Source organism: Salvelinus namaycush, chromosome 5, assembly GCF_016432855.1.
Source record: "Salvelinus namaycush isolate Seneca chromosome 5, SaNama_1.0, whole genome shotgun sequence".
NCBI classification, from domain to species: domain Eukaryota; kingdom Metazoa; phylum Chordata; class Actinopteri; order Salmoniformes; family Salmonidae; genus Salvelinus; species Salvelinus namaycush.
Genome location: NC_052311.1, coordinates 59,289,146 through 59,303,711, shown reverse-complemented (window position 1 = coordinate 59,303,711; position 14,566 = coordinate 59,289,146). Strand labels below are relative to the sequence as shown.

The window sequence follows — 14,566 nt, the reverse complement described above, 5'->3', positions numbered from 1 at the left end:
AGACGACACTAGAGTGGTAGGCTTGATTACCAACAATGACGAGATGGCCTACAGGGAGGAGGTGAGGGTCCTCGGAGTGTGGTGTCAGGAAAACAACCTCACACTCAACGTCAACAAAACAAAGGAGATGATCGTGGACTTCAGGAAACAGCAGAGGGAGCACCCCCCTATCCACATCGATGGGACAGTAGTGGTGGAAAGTTTTAAATTCCTCAGCGTACACATCACGGACAAACTGAAATGGTCCACCCACACAGACAGCATGGTGAAGAATGCGCAACAGCGCCTCTTCAACCTCAGGAGGCAGAAGAAATTTGGCTTCCCACCAAAAACACTCACAAACTTTTACAGATGCACAATCGAGAGCATCCTGTCGGGCTGTATCACCACCTGGTACGGCAACTGCTCCGCCCAAAACCATAAGGCTCTCCAGAGGGTAGTGAGGTCTGCACAACGCATCACCGGGGACAAACTACCTGCCCTCCAGGACACCTACACCACCTGATATCACAGGAAGGCCAAAAAGATAATCAAGGACAACAACCACCCGAGCTACTGCTTGTTCATCCCGCTATCATCCAGAAGGCGAGGTCAGTACAGGTGCATCAAAGCAGGGACCGAGAGACTGAAAAACAGCTTATATCTCAAGGCCATCAGACTGTTAAACAGCCATCACTAACATTGAGTGGCTGCTGCCAACATACTGACTCAAATCTCTAGCCATTTTAATAATAAAAAATTGGATGTAATAAACGTATCACTAGTCACTTTAAACAATGCCACTTTATATAATGTTTACATACCCTTTGTATATACTGTACTCTATACCATCTACTGCATCTTGCCTATGCCGTTCGGCCATCGCTCATCCATATATTTATATGTACATATTCTTATTCATTCCTTACACTTGTGTGTATAAGGTAGTTGTTGTGAAATTATTAGATATTACTGCATGGTCGGAACAAGAAGCACCAGCATTTCGCTACACTTGCATTAACATCTGCTAACCATGTGTATGTGCCCAATAAAATTTGATTTGATTTTGATTTGATTTATATCCACAGTAAAACGAGTCCTATATTGACATAACCTGAAAGGCCGCTCAGCAAGGAAGAAGCCAATGCTCCAAAACCGCCATAAAAAAGCCAGACAACAGTTTGCAACTGCACATGAGGACAAAGATTGTACTTTTTGGAGAAATGTCCTCTGGTCTGATGAAACAAAAATAGAACTGTTTGGTCATAATGACCATCGTTCTGTTTGGAGGAAAAAGGGGGACGCTTGCAAGCCGAAGAACACCATCCCAACCGTGAAGCACGGGGGTGGCAGTATCATGTTGTGGCGGTGCTTTGCTGCAGGAGGGACCGGTGCACTTCACAAAATAGATGGCATCATGAGGAAAGAAAATTATGTGGATATATTGAAGCAACATCTCAAGACATCAGTCAGGAAGTTAAAGCTTGGTTGCAAATGTGTCTTCCAAATGGACAATGACCCCAAGCATACTTCCAAAGTTGTTGCAAAATGGCTTAAGGACAACAAAGTCAAGGTATTGGAGTGGCCATCACAAAGCCCTGACCTCAATCCTATAGAAAATTTGTTGGCAGAACTAAAAAAGCGTGTGCGAGCAAGGAGGCCTACAAACCTGACTCAGTTATTCCAGCTCTGTCAGGAGGAATGGCCAAAATTCACCCAACTTATTGTGGGAAGCTTGTGGAAGGCTACCCAAAACGTTTGACCCAAGTTCAACAATTTAAAACAATGCTACCAAATACTAATTGAGTGTATGTAAACTTCTGACCCACTCGGAATGTGATGAAAGAAATTAAAGCTGAAATAAATCATTCTCTTTACTATTATTCTGACATTTCACATTCTTAAACTAAAGTAGTGATCCTAACTGACCTAGGACAGGGAATTTTTACTAGGATTAAATGTCAGGAATTGTGAAAAACAGAGTTTAAATGTATTTGGCTAAGGTTTATGTAAACTTTGACTTCAACAGTATATAACTTTCTGTCTGGTATGATGCGTTCTGCATCATTATGCATGATACTGCCTGTATTTTGAAAGTTATATATCTTGAAAACTTGATTGCTGACATGGAAAACATTTTTGGACTATTTCAAAAATGACTAATGAAACAAATACTTAAAGATCGTTTTCCTTTAAGGGTGTAACGATCCTCTTCCTGTGAATGACCGGACCAAAGCGCAGCGTGGTAAGTGTTCATGTTATTTTTATTTAAACAGAACACTAAACAAAATAACAAAGAGAATGAATGAAAACGAAACAGTCCTGTCAGGTGCAGCAACACAAAACAGAAAACAACTACCACAAAACTCATGTGGCCAAGAGCTACCTAAGTATGGTTCTTAATCAGAGACAACGATAGACAGCTGCCTCTGATTGAGAACCACACCCGGCCAAACAACATAGAAATACAAAACATAGAACACAAAACATAGAATGCCCACCCCAACTCACGTGCGTGACAAAGGGAAATGCATATTTTCTGACTGAAAAAAAGCTAAGTTTGGTAAGATTTAGATATGTGCATACTGGGTGTCCTTCAGCGAACACATTTTGAAGGGAAATAAGTGGGCAGAATATTTTTGATGTTGTTATAAAAAAGCTGAACATTTAGAAAGGGGGTGCTTTCCCCCACTATCAGGGGGAGACATCCATTTTATATGTTTTATTTAGGCTTTTTTTGTAATTGACTCTTAAAAGATAGGCGTCTTATTTTAATTAAATAGATCAAATATACTAACAAAATTACCTTACACATCTCACTATTAATATCCTCACTATGTATTAGGACTCAGGCTAAGACCCAGATGCAGACACAGAAGGTGGATAGTACGAGTCTCAGAGTTTATTAAAGATGAAGGGGCAGGCAATCAGTAGGTCAAGGCAGGCAAAGAGTCGTAATCCAAACCTGGAAACAGAAGACAAAGGGCTGTGAGACAGGGGTTTAATTCTAGATTCATGGAAAGTGGGATGTATATGGAGAGTGTTGGGCAACAGAAGGCTAACAGCAGAGGGGCTAAGGACATTAGAGATGGAGAAATGGCCGGTAAAATGGGGGGAAAGTTTACGGGACTCCACCCAGAGGGGCAGATCCCGAGTGGACAGTCATACCCTCTGCACAAGATGGTAGCGGGGAGCAGGAGTCCAGTGGCGGTCTGCCTTTCGCTGATACTTGGAAGTGGTCTTGAGGAGGGCGGATCGGGCTCTCTTCCAGGTATGGCGACAGCGGGCCGAGGGTATGCTTACCTCTTCCTCCTACTCAGGGAAGAGCGGAGGCTGATAACCCATGGAACACTCAAACGGCGAGAGACCAGTGGCCGAGCAGGGAAGGGTGTTGTGGGCGTATTCCACCCACACGAGTTGCTGGCTCCAAGTGGTAGGGTTGGCGGAGACAAGGCAATGAAGAGAGGTTTCCAGGTCCTGATTGGCTCGCTCCGACTGTCCGTTAGATTGGGGGTGAAAACCGGAGGAAAGGATGGCTGATGCCCCAATGAGGGTGCAAAATGCCTTCCAGAACTGGGACGAGAACTGAGGACCGCGGTCGGAGACCATGTCCCCCGGAAGTCCATGGATCTGGAAGACGTGCTGCACCATGATGTGGGCCGTTTCCTTGGCTGAGGGTAACTTGGGAAGGGGAATGAAATGGGCGATTTTGGAAAACCTATCCACCACCATGATGATGCAGGGTGCAGGTTGTGACGAATGCAGAGATGTCAGGAACCAAGGTGGGCCACCAAAAACGTCATCCTACAAAGGCCACGGTCTGACGGGAGCCAGGGTGGCAGGCCAGTCGAGAGGAATAAGCCCATTCCAGAACCGGGAACGGGCAGAGTCCGGGGCAAACATCCGGTTAGTCGGCCCCCAACCCAGGGTCCGGCAAGGAATACTGCGCCTCACGAACATGGTTCTCTATACCTCAGATGAGTGCAGCCACGAGACAAGAGGTAGGGAGGATAATCTTGGGGTACGATGGTGTATCAAAGGGGCTATAGAGGCATGAAAGCACATCTGGCTTCACATTCTTGGACCCCGGGTGGTAGGAGATGGTGAAGTTGAATCGAGTGAATAGCAGGGCCCATCGAACTTGCCTGGAGTTGAGGCGCTTGGCAGTGCAGAGATATTCCAGGTTATTGTGATCTGTCATACAATGAATGGGTGTTCCGCCCCCTCTAACCAGTGCTTCCCCTCCTCCAACGCCATCTTCATCGCGAGTAGTTCTCAGTTACGCACATCATAATTCCTTTCCGTGGTGTTGAGACGATGGGAGAGGAAAGCGCAGGATGCAGCTTTTGGTCTTGGGCCGAACGCTGGGACAGGACAGACCCCACTTCGAATTCTGAGGCGTCGACCTCCACCACGAACTGCTGGAATCCTTCCATAAGGTTGTGTAGTAACTCCTCGTGTCTTCCAATGGTGGCTCCGTGGGAGGAGACGGCGTCGCGGAGCTGGTCCGAATCTGCTGGGTCAGTCAAGGCCAGTTCGTACTATCAGGACTCAGGCTAAGACCCAGATGCAGACACAGGAGGCGGATAGTACGAGACTCAGAGTTTATTAAAGTACAAGGGGCAGGAAAAATGTAAGTCAAGGCAGGCAAAGTGTCGTAATCCAAATCAGAGTCAGGCAGGTACATGACGGCAGGCAGGATCAGGGTCAGGACAGGCAGAAAGGTCAAAACTGGGAAGACGAAGAAAAACAAAAACTAGAGCACAGGAAACACTGGAACATGCTGGTAGGACTTGACGGGACAAGACAAACTGGCAACAGACAAACAGAAAATGCAAGTATAAATACACAGGAGACAATGGGGACAAATGGGAGATACCTGGTAGGGGGTGAAGACAAGCACAAGACAGGTGAAACAGATCAGGGTGTCACACTATGATGAGGTTTTGATGTATGGCCTTCTTTTTATTTTCACCCTTCCTGTCCAAATCATCCTAAAGTATCTCAAAATTGATTGTGTAACTCAAAGAAGTTATTTATAGATGATTTGGAAATATAGGTACCATTGAGTTGCATTGATTGCCCTGGGGGCATTTAGAATTTTGCCCCAAACATACTCACTTAAAATGTTACTTAAAATTATACTTTATTTAAAATTAATGACATTTTTACTCTCTTTCAAGTGGCTTATTTATGTTTAGGTTCCCCTAATGGTATATATTGAAACAAGTTTAGAGATCTAACTTCACTAGATTATAAATGACAAAATATTAGTCTTATACCCAACACATCCAGTTGTAGTCTAAATATTGATTTAAAACATAAGGATGAAAAAGACTAATCCCATCATAGTTGGAATTGGAGAAGAAAACATTCATGGTATTGGGTTATGTCTGTCAGACCCCAGAAAGGAAGAGTTGAACTTTCCCAACATAGCCTATGCGGAACTCTGCCATTCTACCAATAATGCTTTAACCTCAAATTCAATGCCTGGGCACCGCACCAAAACTGGGCAGCATCCTTCTCCAAAGACTACCGAACATAGTCCTAATGGTTGATTTGTATCCAAAAATCCATCTATTTTTTTTTACATTTAGCAGATGCTCTTATCTGAGTGACTTACAGGTCCTCTGTGAGATTCAAACCCACAACCATGGCTTTGCATGTGCCATGCTCTACCAGCTGAGCCACACAGGACCACAGTCTGTTCTCTTTTATAGACTAGCCTACTACTTTGGTGTTATTCATTAATTTAGTCATTTAGCAGATGCTCTTATCCAGGGTGTTTGTATGTTATTTTGTTACAATTTGTAGAATGATGTATTGTTTCTATTGTACTAATTAATCTTTCAAGTATTCCTTAACCATTGATTAATCTAATAAAGGGGCAATTAATTAACTTATTGATCACCCATGCCCAAGCATTGGCTCAAACAATCCCTGTTGACGTTCCCACACAACTCTGATCTAGTCTATCACATTCTCACTTTTCAGGTTACTGATAATTACTGTGTGAAAAGATCACTAGAAAAGGTGAGATTTAGGGTCTGACACTAAACAATGTGAAAGATTGATGGACACGAGTCAAAATAGAGGGAGGTAATTTGCAGATGTGTCCTTTCCTGCTTAAATAATTTCCAAAACGTACTGTATGTCAAGAGTTGGATGGTAATGTTGTTCTACTACTCAATAATTACACTCAAAGCTTTAAGGGTTTTCCCCAAACAATAGTTTTCTAACAAACCCTGGGGCCTCAGTCACTGTTTATTTATTTATTTATTGCCGTGCTGTAATGCAAATGTCAGGGTCCCCTGCCAGCAAACACATGTTGATGGAAGAAACAGCTTGCCTTAAGGCCACAGCAGCTGTGTAGAGCAAACCTATGTAGTGTGGGTGTATTAAATGTGTGAGTGTGAGTGTGAGTGTGAGTGTGTGTGTGTGTGTGTGTGTGTGTGTGTAAAATGGGGGGATGGGGGAGTTAAATGGGAGCCCCAAAACCGAGGGGGGTTCACACCAGCTGTAGTAAACATCAACATCCATTGTGTAAAATCTGTCACCTGGTGACAAGTTGCGACTGAGACTTGTGGATCAACAACAACTCTTTTCTCCAACAGAAGCTAGTTCTGATGCAGTCAGCATATGTTAGTGTCACTCACAGCAATGCTCTTAATTAAGCTGGTCTCTGTAGTATCAAATGGAGGGCACCCATACTCCCCAAGCTTTTCAGCATGCAAATGATTTATATATATATAAAAATAGGGTTTTTCGGCTGTGGGTTTATTAATAATGAATACAGTTTGATATTTACTAAACTCTTCAGTGAGAGAAAGGGTGGCAGTTAAGATGTCGTTTGCATGGTAATTGCAAGAAGGGTTATAAATAAAGCATGAAGTGAAGTTATATGGAAATGCGATTCCCGGGGAAATAAGAATAATTTAACAAAATATTATCTCAGTCCCTATTTGACCTGGGGTCAATTAAAAAAGAAACGTTAACGTCGGCGAATGCCTGAGCGGAGCCTTGCTGTTACGATCGTCGTAAGGACTGGACCAAGGTGCAGCGTGGTAGGTGTACATTTTCTTTATTGAATTTTCCACCAAAAAAACAATAAACAACACAACGAACGTAAAGCTTCAGAGTGCAACACATGCAACAAACAAAGATAAGATCCCAACACCTAAATGTGGGAAAAAGGGCTGCCTAAGTATGATCCCCAATCAGAGACAACGATAGACAGCTGCCTCTGATTGGGAACCACACTCGGCCAAAAACAAAGAAACAGAAAACATAGAATGCCCACCCAAATCACACCCTGACCAAACCAAATAGAGAAATATAAAGGCTCTCTACGGTCAGGGCGTGACACTTGCAATTACAATTGGTGCTTTCTCTTCTGTCTGGTTGGAAAGCAGATCCAACGTTCAAGTGGAATAAAAATGTATTCATACCAACGACACACACCGTGTGTTTAGTTTGAATGAATATTAAACAGTATGAAATTGACTTCATTATCAACAAAAGGAAGAAAAGCACGACTTCTATAATAATATAAAGACATCTCTAACTAAGAGAACACTTAAAGAATGTAACTCATTGAGTTTCTCTCAAAATATTAAAATCTGATTGAAATCCAATCTAATTGTATTCGTCACATACACAGTTTATAGCAGGTATGAAAGAGACAGCGAAATGCTTGTGTGCTAGTTCCCTCAACATTGCAGTACATCAGTCAATAACGACAATAACAATAATAAGAGTCAAGTCAAAAATAACAAGTAATAGAAGAGGTTGTATGCATAGTAATAATAGACTGTATTTACAATTGTGTGTGTGCGTGTGAGTGTGTGTGTGTGTGTGTGTGTGTGTGTGTGTACTTGTGTGTGAGTGTTTATGAGTGTTTGTGTGTAAGGGTTGAATGTGTGGAGAGTCAGAGAAAATAATCTCTAAGGAGCAGATAGTCTTTGAGGTGCAAATAGTCTCAAAAGTGCAGGTCTGTGTAGGGATATACACGTAGGGTTAGCTGTTTAGCAGTCGGGTGGCCTGGTGGTAGAATCTGTTTCGGCGCATGTTGGTCTGAGACCTGATGCTCCGATACCGCTTACCAGATGGCAACAGAGTGAACAGTCCGTGGCCCGGGTGACTGCAGTCCTTGACGATCTTCTGGGCTTTCCTCAAATACCACCTGGTATAGATGTCCTGGATGGCAGGGAGCTCGGCCCCGGTGATGCATTGGGCCATCAGCACCACCCTCGGTAGAGCCTTGTGGTTGAGGGCGGTGCAGTAGCCATACCAGGCAGTGATGCAGCCGGTCAAGATGCTCTCAATTGTGCAGCTGTAGAACTTCTTGAGGTTCTGAGGGCCCATGCCAAATGTCTTCAGTCACCTGAAGTTGATCAGACAAACATTACAGGTCCTCTGGGACACCCTGAAGCTTTTGACCCTCTCCATTGCAGCCACACCGATGTCAGTAGGGGCGATCACACTGCCCTCTGTTTCCTGTAGTCCACGATCAGCTCCTTGGTTTTGCTAACGTTGAGGGAGAGGCTGTTTTCCTGGCACCGCTCTGCCAGGGCTCTAACCTCCTGTAGGCTTTCTCGTCGCCATCGGCGATCAGGCCCACCACCTTCATACAAACAACAAACTTAATGATGATGTTGGAGTTGTGCGTGGCCACGCACTTGTGGATGTAAAGGGAATACAGGAAGGGGCTGAGCACACACCCCTGGGGGGCACCCGTATTGAGGGTTAGCGTTGCGGAGGTGTTGTTGCCTACCCTCACCACCTGGGGTCTGCCTGTCAGTTAGTCTAGGATCCAGTTGCAGAGGGAGGTGCCTTGAGCTTAGTGACAAGCTTGGAGGGGACTATGATGTTGAAGGCTGAGCTGTAGTCGAGGAACAGCATTCTCACATAGGCATTCCTCTTCTCCAGGTGGGATAGGGCAGTGGGTAAAGCAATGGTGATTGCATGATTCGTGGATCTGTTGGGTCGGTATGCAAATTGTAGTAGGTCCAGGGTGTCAGGTAAGGTGGACCTGATGTCGTCCTTGACCACAGCCTCTCAAAGCACTTCATGATGACAAAAGTGCTACGGGGCGATAGTCATTTCGGTAGGTTACCTTTGCTTGCTTAGGTACAGGGACATTGTTGGACATCTTAAAGCATTGAAAGCTGTCAGGTCAAAGTTTAAATATTTTCAGACAAAAAGTCACACATTTTCATACAAAACCACCTACATACGTTTTGTAATGTCAAGATCACATTAGTTTTCCTGAATCCTCAAATGAGTCCAAGAGGAATCCATGTAAATAACAAGGAAGTAAGAATAGGACAGGTGTTATTCTTTACATCCAATGATAACTGATCTCTCAGGGAGTAGCAGTCTCTGGGAGTAGCTGTATTTGGGTTCAGAGAGGTCCAGCAGCAGGTGTCCTAACCTAACCATATGAGCAACATTACAACAGCTCTTACTGTAATTGTGATATTGAGCGCAGTGCTGATCTGTGTCAACCGTAACTCTGAATACAGCTACACGCTCATAACTCATTAGAACTTATACCTTTGCCAGACAACACAGCATAACTAATGCCATGGTATTCCTCCACCAGGCATGCATGCAATTCAAAACCTTCCTCCACACTCAAATTCCAAGGACATGACGTCAGTCTGGGCTCAAATCCACGATTAAGCATATTTTTTATGTTTGATTGACGAGCGCAATTGCAGAGGCTGTTAAATCAACAACGCCAACCCTGAGCACCGCGGTTGGGAGTCTATCGCCTACGAGCCATTACTATTTCTAGATTTCATGTCAACTCTGTCCTCTGTTTTAATATCAACATAGGGCTATGCCCACCCTGTCGGATGCTGTTTATGCCGTAATGGTAGTCTCTCAGAGGATGTGGTGGAGGGACTCTGTTCTTCAGGGGTCAAGGAAAGGTTGAGGCTGCTGGTTCAAACTACACCTGGGAGAGCGTGTGGATTACAGAATAAATAAATACATGTATTTAACCTTTATTTAACTAGGCAGAAATGTGACCGTGATGGACTATTGCTTCAATCCACAGACATCCAGAATGATTTCAGACTTTGATTCCATGTATTCTTAGATCCGGTCATCCTGATTGGCTTATACCAGGGTTGGGTGGGCTACTTTCTAAATGTTATCCGTTACAGTTACCAGTTACCTGTCCAAAATTGTAATCAGTAACGTAACTTTTGGATCACCCAAACTCAGTAACGTAATCGGATTACATTCCATTACTTTTAGATTACTTTCCCCTTAAGTGGCATTAGGAGAAGAAAAAAATGTATGTTACCGATTGAACGACATCTATTGAAGGATAAATCAATGTTAAAGTTTACATAGCTGGCCATATATGGATGTTACATTTTACTTTATGGGTTTGTTAACCTTTTGTCAATAGGGGGAGCAGTTAGCATTTTTTTTTTCTGGGTGTTGCCAAATTAAACTGCCTCGTACTCAATTCTTGCTCGTACAATATGCATATTATTAATTCTATTGGATAGAAAACACTCTCTAGTTTCATAAACCGTTGGAATTATGTCTGTGGGTGACCCAGAACTCTTTCTACAGCGAAATCCATGACAGGTACTGCGAAGGTCTGAGAGCGAAGCTCTGGTCTCAGATCAGTTTTAAAGGTCTGTGTGTATCCTATGGAACGACATGAACTGCACCCGCCTTCCCCTGGATGTCAGTAACCAATGAGAAGTGGAATGGGCTTTCTACGTAGCTCTCAGAGTTTATAAAAGGCCAAGGAGTGAGGTGCGCCTTCTTTTCGACGCTGACCATTACGCAGAGAAGGACCTCAGGATGCCATTTTCAAACGCTCAGTTATCAACCTTAGATGTATCCGTCTGTAATTTAATTCGATATAGGTGTTAGAAACATCATAACGAAGCTATTTTAAACCGAGTTATATCAGATTATGCGAGTATATTGCTATTTTTCGGAATTTCCTCAGTATTGCGTCTTGAGGATTTGGACACGTTGGGGCAAAATAGCTATTGTTAGCTATTGTTAGCTGCTATATCAGAAGTTGAATGCAACGTTTTACAACCAAGCAACGATTCTTTTGGACAAAGGACCACTTGGCCAAGATTCTGATGGAAGCTCGTCGAAAAGTAAGAGCTATTTATGATGTTATTCCGTTTTTATGTGGAAAAATGTAAACTCAATAATGGCGACTTGTGACGCCATTATTGCGGCACTAGTCTGGCTGTAACGCACACTGTATGTCTAGTAACGTTAATTTTAAAAATCTAACTCAGCGGTTGCATTAATAACTAATGCATCTTTCATTTCATGTCCAACCTGTATTTTTTTAGTCAAGTTTATGAATAGTTTTCGATAAAAATAGTTGTATTTTCAAGATGGCGCCGGGCAGATTGCTTGAGTAGTTGGACACTATTTCCATTGTGTAAGCACGATTTGTGCCGCTAAATATGCACATTTTCGATCAAACTCTATATGGATTGTGTAATATGATGTTACAGGAGTGTCATCGGAAGAATTCTGAGAAGGTTAGTGAAAAAATTAATGTATTTTGGTGATGATAACGCTATAGCTCATTTTGCCTTGAATCAATGCTCGGGTAACGTTTGCAAATGTGGTATGCTAATATAACGATTTATTGTGTTTTCGCTGTAAGACACTTTGAAAATCTGAAATATTGTCTGAATTCACAAGATCTGTGTCTTTCCATTGCTGTGAGCTGTGTATTTTTAAGAAATGTTTTATGATGAGTAAATTGGTAATACACGTTGCTCTCTGTAGTAATTCTAGTCGCTTTGGGGAGATTTGTGATGGTGGCTGCAATTGCAAACTATGATTTATACCTGAAATATGCACATTTTTCTAACAAAACCTATGCTATACAATAAATATGTTATCAGACTGTCATCTGATGAGGTTTTTTCTTGGTTAGTGGCTATTTATTTCTTTTTTTGGTCGAATTGGTGATAGCTGGTGATGGAGTGGAAAAATAGTGGAGTAAAAAAAATGGTGTCTTTTGCTAACGTGGTTAGCTAATAGCTTTACATATTGTGTCTTCCCTGTAAAACATTTTAAAAATCAGAAATGGTGGCTAGATTCACAAGAAGTGTATCTTTCATCTGGTGTCTTGGACTTGTGATTTAATGATATTTAGATGCTACAATTTACTTGTGACGCTATGCTAGCTATGCTAGTCAGGGGGGGGGGGTCGGGGGGTGCTCCCAGATCCGGGTTTCTGAGGCAGTAAAAGTTAAGTAGGCTTTGTCTAACCCATCACTTTCTACTACATATATTAATACGATTAAATTATATATTTACATTAAAAACCAAAGTCTATCAGAATTACAGTAAATGTTATACCCCTTAATTCTCAAGAATAGGACCTGGAAATATGGAAGTATAGATTAGCCAAATGGTTTTACCTGAGCATAACCCCAAAACTAAGGACTTATTAGCCAGCCCTACTCTGTTGTTTATGATTTTGTTGTCATGGACTGATTCGAGTGGAAAAATAAATGTTGCGCTCATGAAATGGCAGAAATGTAACCACTCTCAGATTAATAGACAGAGCTATGGATGCAAGGACTGACCATCCATCATATCAATGTAACGGCAGATTTCCTCCTCTTCGTCTGAAGAGGAGGTGTAGCAGGGATCGGACCAAAACGCAGCGTGGTAAGTGTCCATGTTTTAATAGAAACAACTGAACATGACACAATACAAAATAACAAAGAGAATCTAACCGAAAACAGTCCCGTGTGGCACAAACACTGACACAGGAAACAAACACCCACAATCCAACAGTGAAAACAGGCTACCTAAATATGGTTCCCAATCAGAGACAATGAATGACAGCTGCCTCTGATTGAGAACCATATCAGGCCAAACTAGAAAACCCCACATAGAAACAGACAACATAGATAATACCCACCCAACTCACGCCCTGACCAACAAAATAAAGACAAAACAAAGTAAATAAGGTCAGAAACGTGACAATCAAAATGATTGTTTTAACCATGTTATGAGGCTATACAGTGTTTCTTTACATTTACAATGTTTACAAACATTGGAGTAAAACAAGCTTATATTTTGGGTTTTCATGGAGTGTGACAGTTGATCTAAGCTCATGAGGCATTTATAAGTTTCAATGGATATATATATATATTTATATGGATATATATATTTAAGTCCACAAATGGATGTAGCAACTAAAGATTGTCCCTTTAAGTCTTTCCAAAGTGTGAGAGTTTGAGCATGTGTCCATCAGTGTCCCGACTTCCGCCGAAGTCGGTCCCTCTCCTTGTTCGGGTGGTGCTCTGCGGACGACGTCACCGACCTTCTAGCCATCATTGATCCATTTTTCATTTTCCATTGGTTTTGTCTTGTCTTCCTACACACCTGGTTCCAATCCCATTCATTACATGTTGTGAATTTAACCCTCTGTTTCCCCTCATGTTCTTGTCAGAGATTGTTTGTTGTATGTAGGTGTGTTAGTTGTTCTGGTGTGTGACGGGTTTTGCACCCTATTATGTTATTTTTGTATACTTTGGTTTTCTGAGTTTAAAAAAAATATTTATTAAACAGCTCTGTTTTTACCAAGTTCATTCTCTTGCGCCTGACTTCCCTACCACCAGCACGCACCACATTACAATTAGGCCTATGGGTTTTTATCAGCATGAATTAGGTTGAGCAATAAAAGCCCCACATTTATTCCATAGGCTTGGATCCGCACTATGCAGCTGTTGCAAGAGCGCATTTTTCACTGGCTGTTCACTGTTTTCAAAAACAATGATTGATAGGCAGCTTAAACTTGTTGAATTCATAGTTTGGACTGTAGCCTACACAAGCCTATTCCTGCTCTTTTCCCGCGATCCATCAAACATATTTTGTGTGTTATCATAGTGGTCTCTGACTTGTGGTTTGACTCGCTCATGTGGAACTTAAATTTGCGCCTTTTTTCAATGCTAATTTGAATGTCATTGAGAAAACAAGTGTCAAAGATTTTTTTACGGAAATATCCTTTCTGAATTTAAAGTAATGCTCGAAGTAATCATCTAGTTTTTCAAAAGTATCTGTAATCTGATTTAAAATATATTTGCTGGTAGCGTACTGGATTACAGTTTCCGTTTAAAAAAAAAATCCGTTACTCCCCAACGCTGACTGTTACAGGGACTATTAGGTGGTCATGTAGAGGAGCATAGAGATCTAGCTACAGTAATATCCCCAAAGTTGATGGTAGAATCACTGTATGCTACATCACTTGCTGTACAGTAAGTCCCTCTTGATAAGAAAACTGGAGCAAATTGACCGAGTTATTAATAATGCAAGGGTCTTTTGACTCAGGTGGTCCACACCATTAGCAACATCTGGTAATGGTGACTCGCATTCCATAGAGTCAAGTCAGGCCCCCGCTATCTGCCATGCCCAATCTGCAACGCTACGCTCTGGCCTGCCAGGTACACATATGTTTCTCTGTTTCCTCTCTCTATTGCTCTCTCTCTCTATTGCTCTCTCTCTATTGCTCTCTCTCTATTGCTCTCTCTCTATTGCTCTCTCTCTATTGCTCTCTCTCTAT

General features: G+C 42.3%; 1 protein-coding gene across 1 annotated transcript in view; it reads left to right on the top strand.

Moving 5' to 3' along the window:
• Positions 1 to 3,709: 3,709 nt before the first annotated feature.
• Positions 3,710 to 14,566, top strand: part of nphs1 (NPHS1 adhesion molecule, nephrin) — a 138,172-nt gene continuing 127,315 nt past the window's right edge. Inside the window, exon 1 of the mRNA XM_038992749.1 lies at positions 3,710 to 3,980. Within this exon, the coding sequence (XP_038848677.1) occupies positions 3,710 to 3,980 (271 nt within the window). The remainder of the gene's footprint in view (positions 3,981 to 14,566) is intronic.